This window comes from Pituophis catenifer, unplaced genomic scaffold (genome assembly GCF_029215685.1).
Source record: "Pituophis catenifer annectens isolate HBS135680 unplaced genomic scaffold, rPitCat1.0.hap2 SCAF_1, whole genome shotgun sequence".
Lineage (NCBI taxonomy): Eukaryota > Metazoa > Chordata > Lepidosauria > Squamata > Colubridae > Pituophis > Pituophis catenifer.
In genome coordinates, this window is record NW_027256881.1 from 155862092 (window position 1) to 155875179 (window position 13088).

Genomic DNA, 13088 nt, shown 5'->3' on the forward strand with positions numbered 1-13088 from the left:
GTTAATGAGTGACTCTGGAGAGAAAAAGAGACCTTTTCTGCCTCCAAACCTATCTGATTCTGGCCCAAACATTCATTGATCTGAACTGTTTTGTTTCCATAACATTTTCCCTCCATTGCAACTCGTTTCCTAGAGCAACACAAGTGGAGAGCGACCACAATTATTTGGCCACTAAGAGAACTGTATGTTCTAGGCTGGTAAGGTTTTTTTTTCTGTGGGTTTTCAGTCTCAGAAACGGCAAATGCCTTGATAAGGAAGCCTCCTGTCAATGAAGACAACAGGGATATGTTGAAATTTTGTGCAACTACAATCCTCTGAAGATTTGTATGATCTTACCAGCAGAGGGCTCATTTTGCCAAACTCTAATTGGAGTGAGGCCACCATGTATAGCAGTCTCACTCTTCTTTCCTCCAGTAGAAGAGGCAAGGTGGGATATAATAGTAATATAATGAACAAGGAAGTATCCAAGGTCTCAAGAGTGCACGAATGATCTCAGTGCACAATTCAGAGGTTGCCTCATTAATTTTTTCCTACTTTTTAAAGTCTCTGTCTGGTTTGTTACTTAATATTCTACAAAGGAACTGAAATAATGTGAATTGCATAACCCTAAAGTGATACCATAAAATACTGCTTCTGTTGTGGCTTTTGGTTTTCCCTCTGAGTCTATGTAGCTACTTTTGCTTCATGCATAGTTAGAAGATGGAACAAAAGTCTAATCCTAAAACAAGCATTTATGTACAAACAAAAATATTTCATAAAATAATCGTTTCCTTACCTTTTCAATGGTGGCATTCCCAAGGGAGGCATTTATTATTTCTTTATAATCAACAATGTACTGTTGATGAAAAATAATGTTTTGATTACATACATATCACTAGAAAGCTGCTCTTGCTATACTTGAGAATAAGCAATTATTTTACAAGTTAAAGTCTAGGACATGGTGGGCAAAATGCTGTCTTCCCAATGTGGGACTACAACTCCCATAATCTCTCACCACTGGCTTTATTAGCCAGTGCTGATAGGATGTGAAGTACACTAATATTTGGAGGGTCATTTGTTACCCATTCCAGTTTTTTTCTGTGCTTATTTATTTCCAGGGATTCTTTTCAAATTTTCCTGAGGTACAAACCTGGGCATAATCATAGAAAGGAATGGGATTTAATTCTGAACAAAAAAATAAATAAATAAAGGCAATAAATTCTTTGTAATGATACTAAGGATTAACTCAAAAGCATGTATACTGAGTGATAACATAACTTTAACAAAACCATTACTTACCTTTTCAATGGTAACATTGCCAATGGTTGAATTTCTAACTATGGCTTTATAATCAGTAGCATACTGTAAATGGAAAACATTTATTTAGTTAGTATTTGTGGCACACTTTTAAACAAATATATAGTTTAAAACAACATGACTTGTAAAATCTATTTCTGGAATTTTTTTTTTTTAATATGAAACTTTGAGGACTACTACATCATTGATAAAAGTTATAGATCCAATTTGGTCATATATTTTTTTCTGAACATACAACGATGTTGCCTATGCATGAAAAACTTGTGCCTATGAACTGTTAAAGGCTTCCTACATATCTGAAGCATTTTGGTAGGACGAAGGAATAAAAGCATTCAGTCATCAGGAACTGTCTCTTTACATCACCGCATTAAGCTAGGAACAAAAGAACAGGCAGTAAAGGAATACTGCATCCAAATGAAGCAGCAAAACTTCCTCCACAGTGTATATCTGATTTCATTTTTAAAATACTTCTTGGCATTTTGATTGCCGCTCATACAGCTAATCATAGAACACAAGGATTTCCTATGACCAAAAATGGAATGGGATCAGCTGAGATTCAAGTGCCAGTTAAACTGCAGATTAAATGTGAGATTCCGTAAGAAGATTGCAGCTGCCAATGAAGATAGTAACATATATTTAGGCCTATTAGATTCCAACTTCATATTTGTTACAAAGGACTGTAGTTTATTATCAGACTAAATTTTATTTTCTAAAATAAATTTCAACAAAATGTATAAAGCAAAAGGCTTCAAAGGGCTAATATTTAGCTTGTGAGACTATGACCCAGAAACTTTTCTGGTCAGAGAAGTGGGTGCCTAAGAATTCCTGGCCGTTTAGGAACACCACTACCTGCATGCCACAATGAAATGTGAACAATTTACAAAGGGAGAAAGAGAAACTCAATATCAAGCAGTGGAGGAACAGGGTAAATAGATGGCACTTTTATTAGTGGGATTAATATCTAATTATTAAGATTCTGTTTCAAAAATATGGAATTTAAATCGAACAATAAAAAGGATGGGAACTGGCAGCAAAAGGTACATAGAGGTCGTCACTCAGAGCTTGTTTATATTTTACAATTCCAGATTAAAGATTCTTATTTTGGCAAACATCTTCTATGCTTTATTGCGTCCCAGTTTTATAGAGAATGCAGAGTTAAGTCTTTGAAAGACATTAGAAATTGCTTGACTATTTTTGTATTGAAATATTTTGCTACATAGGTTGAATACTATGTTCATATGGTTAAAAAGTTAAGTTCCCCCAAAATGGGGAAATAATTTTCATATATACGAAAGGTACCATAAAAAGGTCATAAAGCCAGATTATTACACAATCAAAAGCTTCTTATCAAGGATTCAAGCACCATATTGCAAACTCTTCCATTACCCTTGTTCAGTATTTTGAATTTCCTAATTATCCAAACTGCTAATATTGGAGTATTAGATACTCTTATAATTTGTGTAGATTGACTCTTGTAAAATACATTTTCATACTACCTATATCCAGCAAAGGATCATATTATAGAAAATCAAACTCCTTTTGATTGAAAACTCAGAATCCAGGACAGATTTTTAAATAGATACACAAGATAATTACCGATCGAAAGGCCGCAGCAATGAGATTTGATGGAAACAAATTTCTGAAAAAAACAAAAACAAAAATTAGGAGTTGATAATAGTTTATAATCTTAATTGTTTGTACATTGGTATAAAATGATCTCTGTTTTAGGATTTAGCATTAGTTCATTATTAACAAGGCAGAGTGCTTTACTACATCAGCATTTTTAGGCCTTAATAGACATACTTGCCTCAACAGCACATTTCAAAGAACTTACAAATAATTAACAATGTTATTAATAACTGTTTTCTTCAGCAGTCACGTGACACTTCCTACAAAATATATTAAACTGCAGAAACTACAATCCATGGGCAGGAATGGCCAAAAAAAAAAGAGTAAATCAGAGAATGATTCCAATTAAAAATGCAAAACAATCTTAATTTCAAAATTTAGTCAGAGATATTTGTTTTCCCTATTTTATTTTTGGGAATTGTTTTTTTTAAAAGTGGTGATTATTTAAATATTGTTAAGTACATTAACAATATTTCTAATAGATATTCTATAGTTCTATCATATTCTAAGGTATAATGTACATATAGTACCAGTATAGAAATCAAATGTATAATGCATTCATAGAAGTATGGTACCTAATAAGCAAAGTTCAATTCAAAATGAAAGCCACGTATTATTAGAAATAAATAATTTATTTCAGTCAACAACCAGCTTGAAACGAGGCAGAAAAAAGTTACAACTATAAAGTAATTGCATACTTAAATATAAATAAAACAATGCAGCATTGTACTCTTATCAAGATTAAAATTAAAAACTAAAATTAAAACTAGTTAAGAACCAGATGACAGCCAATTTGGTATAGTGGTTAAGGTGTCAGATTAGAAACTGAGGGGGGAGGCAATTGTGAGTTTTAATTCTGCTTTAGGCACAAAAGCCAGATGGGTGACCTTGGGCCAGTCATTTTCTCTCAACCCTAGTAAGGAGGCAATGGCAAGTCACTTCTGAAAAGCCTTGGCAAGAAGACTGTAGGGGCTCCTCCAGGCAGTCTCCGAGAATTGAACAGAAAAAGTAAAAAACAGATAGGGAATCACAAAATCAATTGTAGATGAAGTCCAAAGCTAAGCATTGAATCTATGGGATAGCGAATTAACAATATAAAAATAAGGTATACTATACAAAGTCTAATAATCTAAAATACAGATAAGGAATTTATTTATTCATACAAAACTGAAGATTAATGGAATAGATAGATATTGCTCATATAGAACAGAAATCAGTTGTCCCTGCACATCCAGAACTGCTACACAGAACTTTGTTGCATTATGAATAAAAAGGATTCTCTAAATTAACATAATTTCTTAGACCGGTCTGGAGCCTCTGACAACAAAGAAAAATAAGCCTTCTTTGGATATCTTTGTAAAATTAGCAATATAACAGCGCAAGGAGAAGGAATTCAATTGAACCATCCCTAAAACTGCACATTTGACTAGCTGTAGGAATTTTATTACTGTCCTATATAACAGTGCTGAATGCAAACTATTTGATTCTGAAGAAAAACTTTTGTTGAAATTGGAATCAATGATTTTGTTTTTGCTGATTAGATAGGTTTGTTGTTATGGAAATGGCTAGTACTGTTGTGTAAAAGTAAAAAGTTGAGGTGTTGTGGTTATCTTCTACTGTGCTAAAGAGTTAGAAGTTGGTGCCTTTTTTCCCCCTTTTCTCTCTTTACACCATATTTTCTTTTTCCCTCCTCCCCCACCCAGTTTTCTATTACTATTTATTTATTATATTATTATATTTCTATACCGCCTTTCTCCCATAGGACTCAAGGCGGTGTACAGTCAAGAAAAATATAGACACACAAACATCATAAAATTGCTAATTAAGATTTAAAGTTTCTTTGGGTTATATTTTGATACACTAATAAAAAATGAGACCAATGAGTTGATGTAATTAGCTGCTTGAGTTAGGTGATTAAACCATAGTGGATTGGGGATCCTATATACCGTAATTACATTACTTTATTAACTGTGAGAAGTACTAATGTTTCTTTTGGATTATTTCTGCAGTATATGGCGTGTTTTTTTCTAGGACTATACCTTATGTGCACATGTGCATTATGGATGAGAAAAGAAGTTCCTGTAATACACTCCAATCAAAGGCTGTATAAATCTACAGCATGGAGTTCTCTCATTTCATGTTGTCCATGTTCAAATCTGCTAAGATCACCAAATTAACTCTCTCAAATCTTCAATAAGTGAAGTAATAATGCAACAAAACTGCAAAAAGAGATTCATACGTTGGCTGCATTCATACAATTTACCTAACTTTAGGTCAGGTAAAGATCCAGTTGAGGCATTTGCATAAGTATGGTTAGGGTTACACTTGGTTAACTTTTTAATGCCTTATATAAATCCAGCTTGTTTGATTACTTGTCCAATCAGTGCATTCAGTGAAGCTAGATAATGGTTTGATTTAGTAACTAAATTGAGAGTATTGTTTGAATACAGCTAATCTGTTCAAGTCCTGTCAAGCAGGATTAGGAAATAACCCTTGACTATTACCATAATTGCAAAGTGTAACACTACAGAAATACTTCATAGAAAACCATGGTATAACTTAGTATAAAATATTGGACAGAGAGAGAATAAAACTCATCAGAGAGATTTAAATCAGTTCAGTTACCAATCAACTTCCAAATATAATTTTTGAATTAAAAACCTGATTTACTGTAAGAGTAGGGTGCATACAGAAAACTTTCTCCTGAAAAGGATAAAAGGACAGCCATTAGCGCACTCCAAGAGCAAGCTGAATCCTGCAATATCTTGCCCTCATGTTTTAACTTCAAATCAGCCCCATGTACCCCAAACATCACAGAAAATGCACCTGCAGAATAAACAGCTCTAATCTGGTGTCAAGTCTGTATCAAAGGTTAGAGGCTAATTCTATAAACACTGCTGGGAATAGAAGCTTTCAGGTCTATTGTACTTAGGATAAAGGGAACCAGAAAGACTGGTGGAACAAAAAGAAGATCCATTGTCTGAAGCACAGTTAAGCTGTCTGATCTTCCGTTCTATACTCAATTCATGCTATATGAACTTTCCCATAACCATTAGGAAATGCTAAAGTCCACAACTGTCTAGACAATTGCATTTATCAGCAATTTTGAGCTTTACTGATGTTTTTACCTCTATTAATAATGAATAAAAAAATTTAGATTTTCTAAAAGATAACTTTTATCTTTTAAAAGTTAAAATATAACTTCATTTTTATTTCATGGTATTTAAATTAGACCGTTCCTATTATTCTTTGAAAATTTAACATCTTTGATTACAATTTCCCCCAATATCCTAAGCAAACCTGTAATAAAGTATTTTAGCAATGTCCTATCTTCATGCAGATATCTTTTTATTTAAGAAATCTATTATTTGATATATATTTTTGCTTTATTTACCGTACATAAAACTATGTACAGTTAACATTAACCTCAAGGCCATATTTGCTGGAAGTAGAAGTATGGTTAATTAAAGAAAAGGACCTCTATACAATTCTGCAGTATGATCCAGAGATCTAGATACAAGCAAGGTCTGCTTTAATCTCTTTCAGCCTTGTGCAAATCAGACCAGCAAAGTTTCCCATATCTCATATTTATTTGCCTACACTTGTATTGGTCGCATTGGTTGATGATCTCTGGAGGACTCGGGACAGGGGTTGTTCCTCTGTCCTGGTCCTATTAGATCTCTCAGCGGCTTTTGATACCATCGACCATGGTATCATGCTGCGACGATTGGAGGGGTTAGGAGTGGGGGGGGCACCGTGTTGCGGTGGTTCTCCTCCTTCCTCTCTGACCGCACGCAGTTTGTGTTGGCAGGGGGGCAGAGGTCGACCTCGAGGCGCCTTGTTTCTGGGGTGCCGCAAGGGTCAGTCCTCTCGCCTCTTCTGTTCAACATTTATGTGAAGCCGCTGGGCGAGATCATCCATGGTTTCAGAATGAGATTCCATCTGTACGCTGACGACACTCAACTGTACATCTCCACTCCGAACCACCCCAATGATGCCCTTGACGTGATGTCCCAGTGCCTGGAGGCCGTGCGGATCTGGATGGGGAGAAACAGGCTCAAACTCAACCCCTCCAAGACTGAGTGGCTGTGGCTTCCGGCATCCCGGTATAGTCAGCTGGCGCATCGCTGACTATTGGGGGTGAGATCTTGGCCCCCACAGAGAGGGCCCACAAGTTCAGTGTTCTTCTGGATGCACGGCTATCTTTGGAAGAGCACATGATGGCCATGGCCAGGGGAGCTTTCTATCGGGTTCACCTGATGCACCAGTTGCATCCCTTTCTGGACCGGGATGCCCTGCACACAGTCACTCATGCCCTTGTCACATCCCGTCTGGACTACTGCAATGCTCTCTACATGGGGATCCCCTTGAAGAGCACTCGGAGGCTCCAGCTGGTCCAGAATGCGGCCGCGCGGGTGATCATGGGTGCGACTCGGCGTGCCCATGTAACACTCCTCCTGCGTGAGCTGCACTGGCTCCCATTGGTCTTCCGAGTGCGAATCAAGGTGTTGGTCACCACCTTTAAAGTGCTCCATGGCTTAGGACTGGGATTCATATGAGACCTTCTGCCATCAACAACCTCCCACCGGCCAATATGCTCCCATAGAGGGGCTCCTCAGGGTGCCGTCGGCCAAACAATGCTGACTGGCGACACCCAGGGGGAGAGCCTTCTCTGTGGGGGCACCAGCCCTTTGGAATGAGCTGCCCCTAGAGCTTCGTCTTAGCCCCGACCCGCATACTTTTCGCCGTGCCCTAAAGACTTTCCTGTTTCAGCAAGCCAGACTGGTCTAATATGAATTTTAAGTGGGTGTATGTGTGTTTTAATTTGAGGGCCAAATTGTATATATTTGTTTTAATTGGTTTTAAATTTTATAAATTCATGTGTTTTAATGTGGCTGTACACCACCCTGAGTCCCCTGGGAGAAGGGCAGTATAGAAATCCAATAAACAGTAAACAGTATCATTATCAAAAGAATTTAACAAAACTTATCTAGTTTTTACACAAGGATCATTTTTTGCTAGAGATTCAGTTTATGGGGATGGAAGCAATTAAACAACCCAAAGATTTTTGATCCTTTAATTTGTTTTCTCAATTGGATTTCTCTTAAAGTTATTTGTTAAACAGTTAACAAATATCACCAAGTTCACTTTAGCACCAAGACAACCCTAGCTATTTTTTCTAATGCAATCTTTTTTTCTCTCTTTGTATTGTTTTATTCTATTATTGTAATACGCCAGTATACATAGCGTTTAGCAAGCTGTGTTTTAAGTAAAAACAACTGATTGACCTGATTATTGGAAACCTTCAAGGTAATTGGTGCACCAATTGCAACCCTACTTGGATCAGGAGGCGCTCCTCACAGTCACTCATGCCCTTGTCACCTCACGGTTAAATTATTGCAACACGCTCTACATGGGGCTACCCTTGAAGTGTTTGGAGACTGCAGCTGGTCCAGAATGTAGCCGCGCGAGTTGTTGTGGGTGCACCTAGATACACCCACATTACATCAATTCTCGGCGAGCTGCACTGGCTCCCTATTGGTCTCCGGGCACAATTCAAGGTGTTGGTTATTACCTTTAAAGCCCTACATGGCTTAGGGCCAGGTTATCTTCGAGGCTGCCTTCTACCGCATAGCCCCCAGCGACCGGTAAGATCCCACAGAGTTGGTCTCCTCCGGGTCCTGTCAGCTAAACAATGCTGGCTGGCGGGCCCGCGGGGGAGGGCCTTCTCCATGGCTGCCCCAGCTCTCTGGAACCAGTTACCTCCTGAGGCCCGGACCATCCCCACCTTAATGGCCTTCTGAAAAGCTGTGAAGACCTGGCTTTTCCAGCAGGCCTGGGGCCGTTGATCTCGCTTTGCGATCTGGCAAGATCCAACCATGAATGGTGTGAATGCGTTCTAAGGTTTTTAATGTTTTTTAATCATTTAAATGTTTTTAGAATGTTTTTTTTAAAAAACGTATTGTGAGCTGCCCTGAGTCTCCGGAGAGGGGCGGCATATAAATTTAATAAATAATAAAAATAATAATTGCAAATTAATTGATTAGCAGTCACTTTGCAAAGTGAGATGGGCAGTATATAAATTTCAAAAATACAAATTGTACAATTTTAAAGCTTTCTTAAATACTAAAACACATATACTCACAGAAATTTTTACTTGAAGTACATTCTTCTGACCAAATTAACTGGTGGTTAAATTAAGAGCTCATTTTGGGGGATAGCAACTTGAAACTTCTTATTTATTTATTTATTAGTTTGCTGCTGATCTCACTGTAATTTAGTAATAAAAACCAAAAACCTAAATTAAATGTATCACCATGGGATGTGACTCTACCCCGACTAAAATTTGGTGGCAGAGATTCCATTCCCCCATCTCCATGCATTTAAAAGGACTGTAACATGCTCTATATTGGGGGGGGGGGTGCCTCTAAAAGTGATCTGAAACTTAAGTTGTACAAAATTCAGTGGCCGGGATGTGAACAGGAAAGAGTTCTAACTGCAATGTTACTTTATTATCGACAATGATTTCTGAATCCAGTTCAAGCTTAGCTACAAGACACCTTAACAACTCTCTCTGCCAAAAATATCTCTCTGGCCTACACAAATCATAGAGAGGGGATGTTCAAAATCCCTATCCTTTTTTTTCCTTTCAACTCTATAGTTTCTTAATTTGAGGTATATATGGGGGAACTGGATGGAACTGAGTGTTTACTGGCCAGGTGCCCTTCCTAATGCCTATGTGGAGTTCACAGCAGCTATTTTTTCTTCATGCCCTAGGAGAGAAACATCTCCTAGGATCAAACTCTCAACCCATTGAGTGAGAGGGAAGTGTCTTCACCACTTGCTATGCTATGCTATGCTATGCTATGCTATGCTATGCTATGCTATGCTACCAACCAACCTTCCACAGGTGTGAACATTGTTTTGTTTAAACAGGTGTTTGGAGTATAATTTTTAACTTTGATATGATATTTTGACCTTGATCCAATTCATATCCAGGAGATGCTGGCACAAACAAGAATTCTAATAAGGTTGGAGCTTGATACAATAGGAGATGATATGCCTGTCTCCAAAGGGAATGAGTCCTATCTCACTCACTCTTCTCTCCCACAGGAAAATATAATAAGCTGAAATGTGAGGAATGTGGTTAACTATCCTCCCTTTTTGGCGGCAGCTAATGAAACAAGGCAAGTAAATTCTGAGTAAAAAGATAAGGCATCAGGCATTTTCTTTGGTGACTGATTTGTCCTGAGAGAAAGACCAGCAGAACAGCTGTTAGTGGAGTTATCTAATTGCTACTGATATAGTTCCCAGTTTCAACCAGTCATCCTGAATTATCAGGGGCTTTCAATTCTTGCACCAATTTTGTATCACAAAAAGTCAGGCAGACAACATGTTGGGCAACCTTATTCATGTTTGAATTGAGCATCTGTTGAAAATAAAATGTCAAAAAAAATAAATCCTGCTTGTTATTATCATGATTGGTAAATGTTTCTCTATTCTTTTTAACTTTTACGCTATGATCTCTCTTCTAAGTTTTAAAGAGCGGGATGGAGATAAATTCATTTAGTTCACATTTTGATATGAATTTACTAAACATATATGTAGCTCCTGATATGAAACCCCAGTTATCTTTCAATTTTTACTATTCTGAATTTTGCGAAGCAATTCTCCCACAAAGAATGTATTGAGAAATATGCATACCCAAGAAATTGCAGTTAAAGGTCCTGTATGTTTTTAAATTTGATGTTTACATAGTGAACCATACATTGACAAGAAAATGGGATAAAAATAATTTTGCTTCAAAAAAATTAAAATTTGTAAAAATAAATAAATAAACATGATGATCTTTAAACTTTATTCTACAATGAACCTTAATTATAACTATGTTGATATACAGAGGATTTATCCATCCATGTACAAATAAGTATTGTCTGTTGGCAAGTTTATTGTCATAAAACAAAAAAGGTTTATTCTGGGCCAATACCATGTTTAGTAATCATCATTTAACTAATCATGATATCAAGCAGGATTCGATATCATTTTCAATTAAAACCTCAGGGTATATTTAGCCAGCGTCAATGAAAATGCTACATATTCTGAATCAGCAGTTTCTGAGCTGTTTTATGTACAAGGAGTGAGCTGTGGTCACATTGCTCCTACACTTTCTGTTGTAGAGTCCTGGTTGTAGTCTTTTTGTTAATTGATTGGGAATAAGATATTCTAACAAATCAAATTAGCAAGGGATCCTCCACTAGATGCTTCTTCTCCCCAACCCAATTCTACATCCTCTAAGACAGTAATTCAACAGACAAGCAACCCATAACATCTGCAAAGTTACCCTGAGTGATGAGTAACCTGAATGGGAGACCATATAAGAGCAGGACATAAGCGCAATTTTGCTGAAAAAAACTGAAGACTTTTCTCAGCCAAAAAAATTAAAGATCAATATTGTGCACAGCTTTTAACAGATTGGGTTTTCTCAGATACAGTCAAAGATTCCACAAAAGCCTAAATGAATTCACACGTTGATACTTATCTTACATGTAGTTAGACTTTTGCATAGAAATGTTACTGATTGTATTAGATGTAATCCCTTAGTTTTGAAATGCCTCTGTTTATGTTTCTTTTTTCTCACAATTCCTGTGCAGAAATCTGTAAACTGAAATTATACCTATGCTTCATGAAATGGTCTCCAGGTCTTTAAATTTTATACAGTACCATAATGCACCTGTTAAGTAAACGATGAAGAACCAAAACCTGTGTTTAATTTAGAGTGGGTGGGTAGGTAGGTAGGTAGATAGAAATGCATCAGACAGGTAGGTAGGTAGGTAGGTAGGTAGGTAGGTAGGTAGGTAGATAGATAGATAGATAGATAGATAGATAGATAGATAGAAAGAAAGAAAGAAAGAAAGAAAGAAAGAAAGAAAGAAAGAAAGAAAGAAAGAAAGAAAGAAATGCATCAGACAGACCTGGAGGTAAGAAAGTAAATAACTGGAATTTTTCAAAAGCCAGATATCTTAGTATCATTCAAGCGTTTTGGACCATAACTCTCATCAGTCCTACATACAGTCTCAATATTAAGACTATGAAAGTTGCATTTCCAAAAAAAAGAGAGGGTACCAGCCTCCCTTGCCTCCCACTATAGAGCTAACCAGCAAAGCAGGAATCATCCTATGCTCAGCCATGATTCCTCCAAGTTCGCCTCTCGACCAGGAAACTTAGGTAGGAAGCGTCCCCCCCCAGAATTCCTTACCTTGCCAGGTCCAGGAAAGAGTCCACGGTCTCCTTATTGGTGGGCATGGCGCCATCCAAGCCCAAGTCTTTGCTATTGAGCTCCCCGGCGCCCACCCCGGGTTTGATGATGAAGGCCAAGGCAATGGCGAGCGCCGAGGCGATCAAGGTTGTAACCAAGAAGTAGGCGATGGCGATGCCGCCCAGCTTGCCCAGGGACCGCGTGTCCAAGCTGGCTGCTCCGGAGACCAGACTGCATATCACCAAGGGCAGGATGATCATCTTCAGCATACGGAGCAGCATCTCTCCCGGAAAGGCCAAGTAGGTGATTTGAGCCCGGGTGAGCGGCATTTGCCTCATCAGGGCGCCCATGGCCACCCCGACCAGCACGCCGGTTACGGTCAAGATCACGATGCAGTTTTTCTTCAGGAACCGCCCGAAGCTCCGCAGCTGGAAGAGCTTCAGCCGAGGCTGCTTCACTCCTTCCTCTCCAGCCTCGAAGCCGGTTAGCACCGTCGGCTCCAGAAAGCCATTCCGGCTCTCGGTTGGCTTCTCCATGCCGGTCGCTTCGGCTGCAGGGAACCGCTATCCAACCTAACTCAGAAAAGGCGCGCGGTCCAAACTGCGGTCCGGGAAAAGAGGCCCTGGAGAAGCTTCTATAAATGCCTCTTGCCGAGAGGGAAAGGTCCGCTCTTTCCAGCCGCCGCGTGCCCTCGCAACACCGAGCGCCTTTTATGCACGACGCGCCCGCTCACGCACGCCCTGGAGCGCGAGGAAGGCGGCCAGAAGCGGCGGCGGCGCCCTCCCACTCGATAAAGCTGATGCAAGGCGAAGGCGCTCTGGGCTCAGCTCCGGCCATCCCCCCCCCTCCTCATTCAGACCGCTCCTCCAATCAGTCACTCCGGCGCGCTAGCCCCCTCCTCTTCGAT

The 13088-nt window shown here is 38.7% G+C and overlaps 1 protein-coding gene across 2 annotated transcripts in view; it reads right to left on the minus strand.

The window, feature by feature from the left end:
• The window catches only part of SLC1A4 (solute carrier family 1 member 4), a 29156-nt gene extending 16364 nt beyond the window's left edge, over positions 1 to 12792 (minus strand). Inside the window, exons 1-4 of one of the 2 annotated variants that reach the window (XM_070933078.1) lie at positions 12182 to 12792; positions 2893 to 2935; positions 1279 to 1341; positions 776 to 835 (exon numbers count right to left, since the gene is read on the minus strand). In XM_070933078.1, the coding sequence (XP_070789179.1) occupies positions 776 to 835; positions 1279 to 1341; positions 2893 to 2935; positions 12182 to 12717 (702 nt within the window). In that variant the 5' untranslated portion in view covers positions 12718 to 12792. Of the gene's footprint in view, positions 1 to 775; positions 836 to 1278; positions 1342 to 2892; positions 2936 to 12181 lie in introns of those variants that run through there. The other variant, XM_070933077.1, reaches the window with a different exon arrangement.
• Between the last annotated feature and the right edge of the window lie 296 nt (positions 12793 to 13088).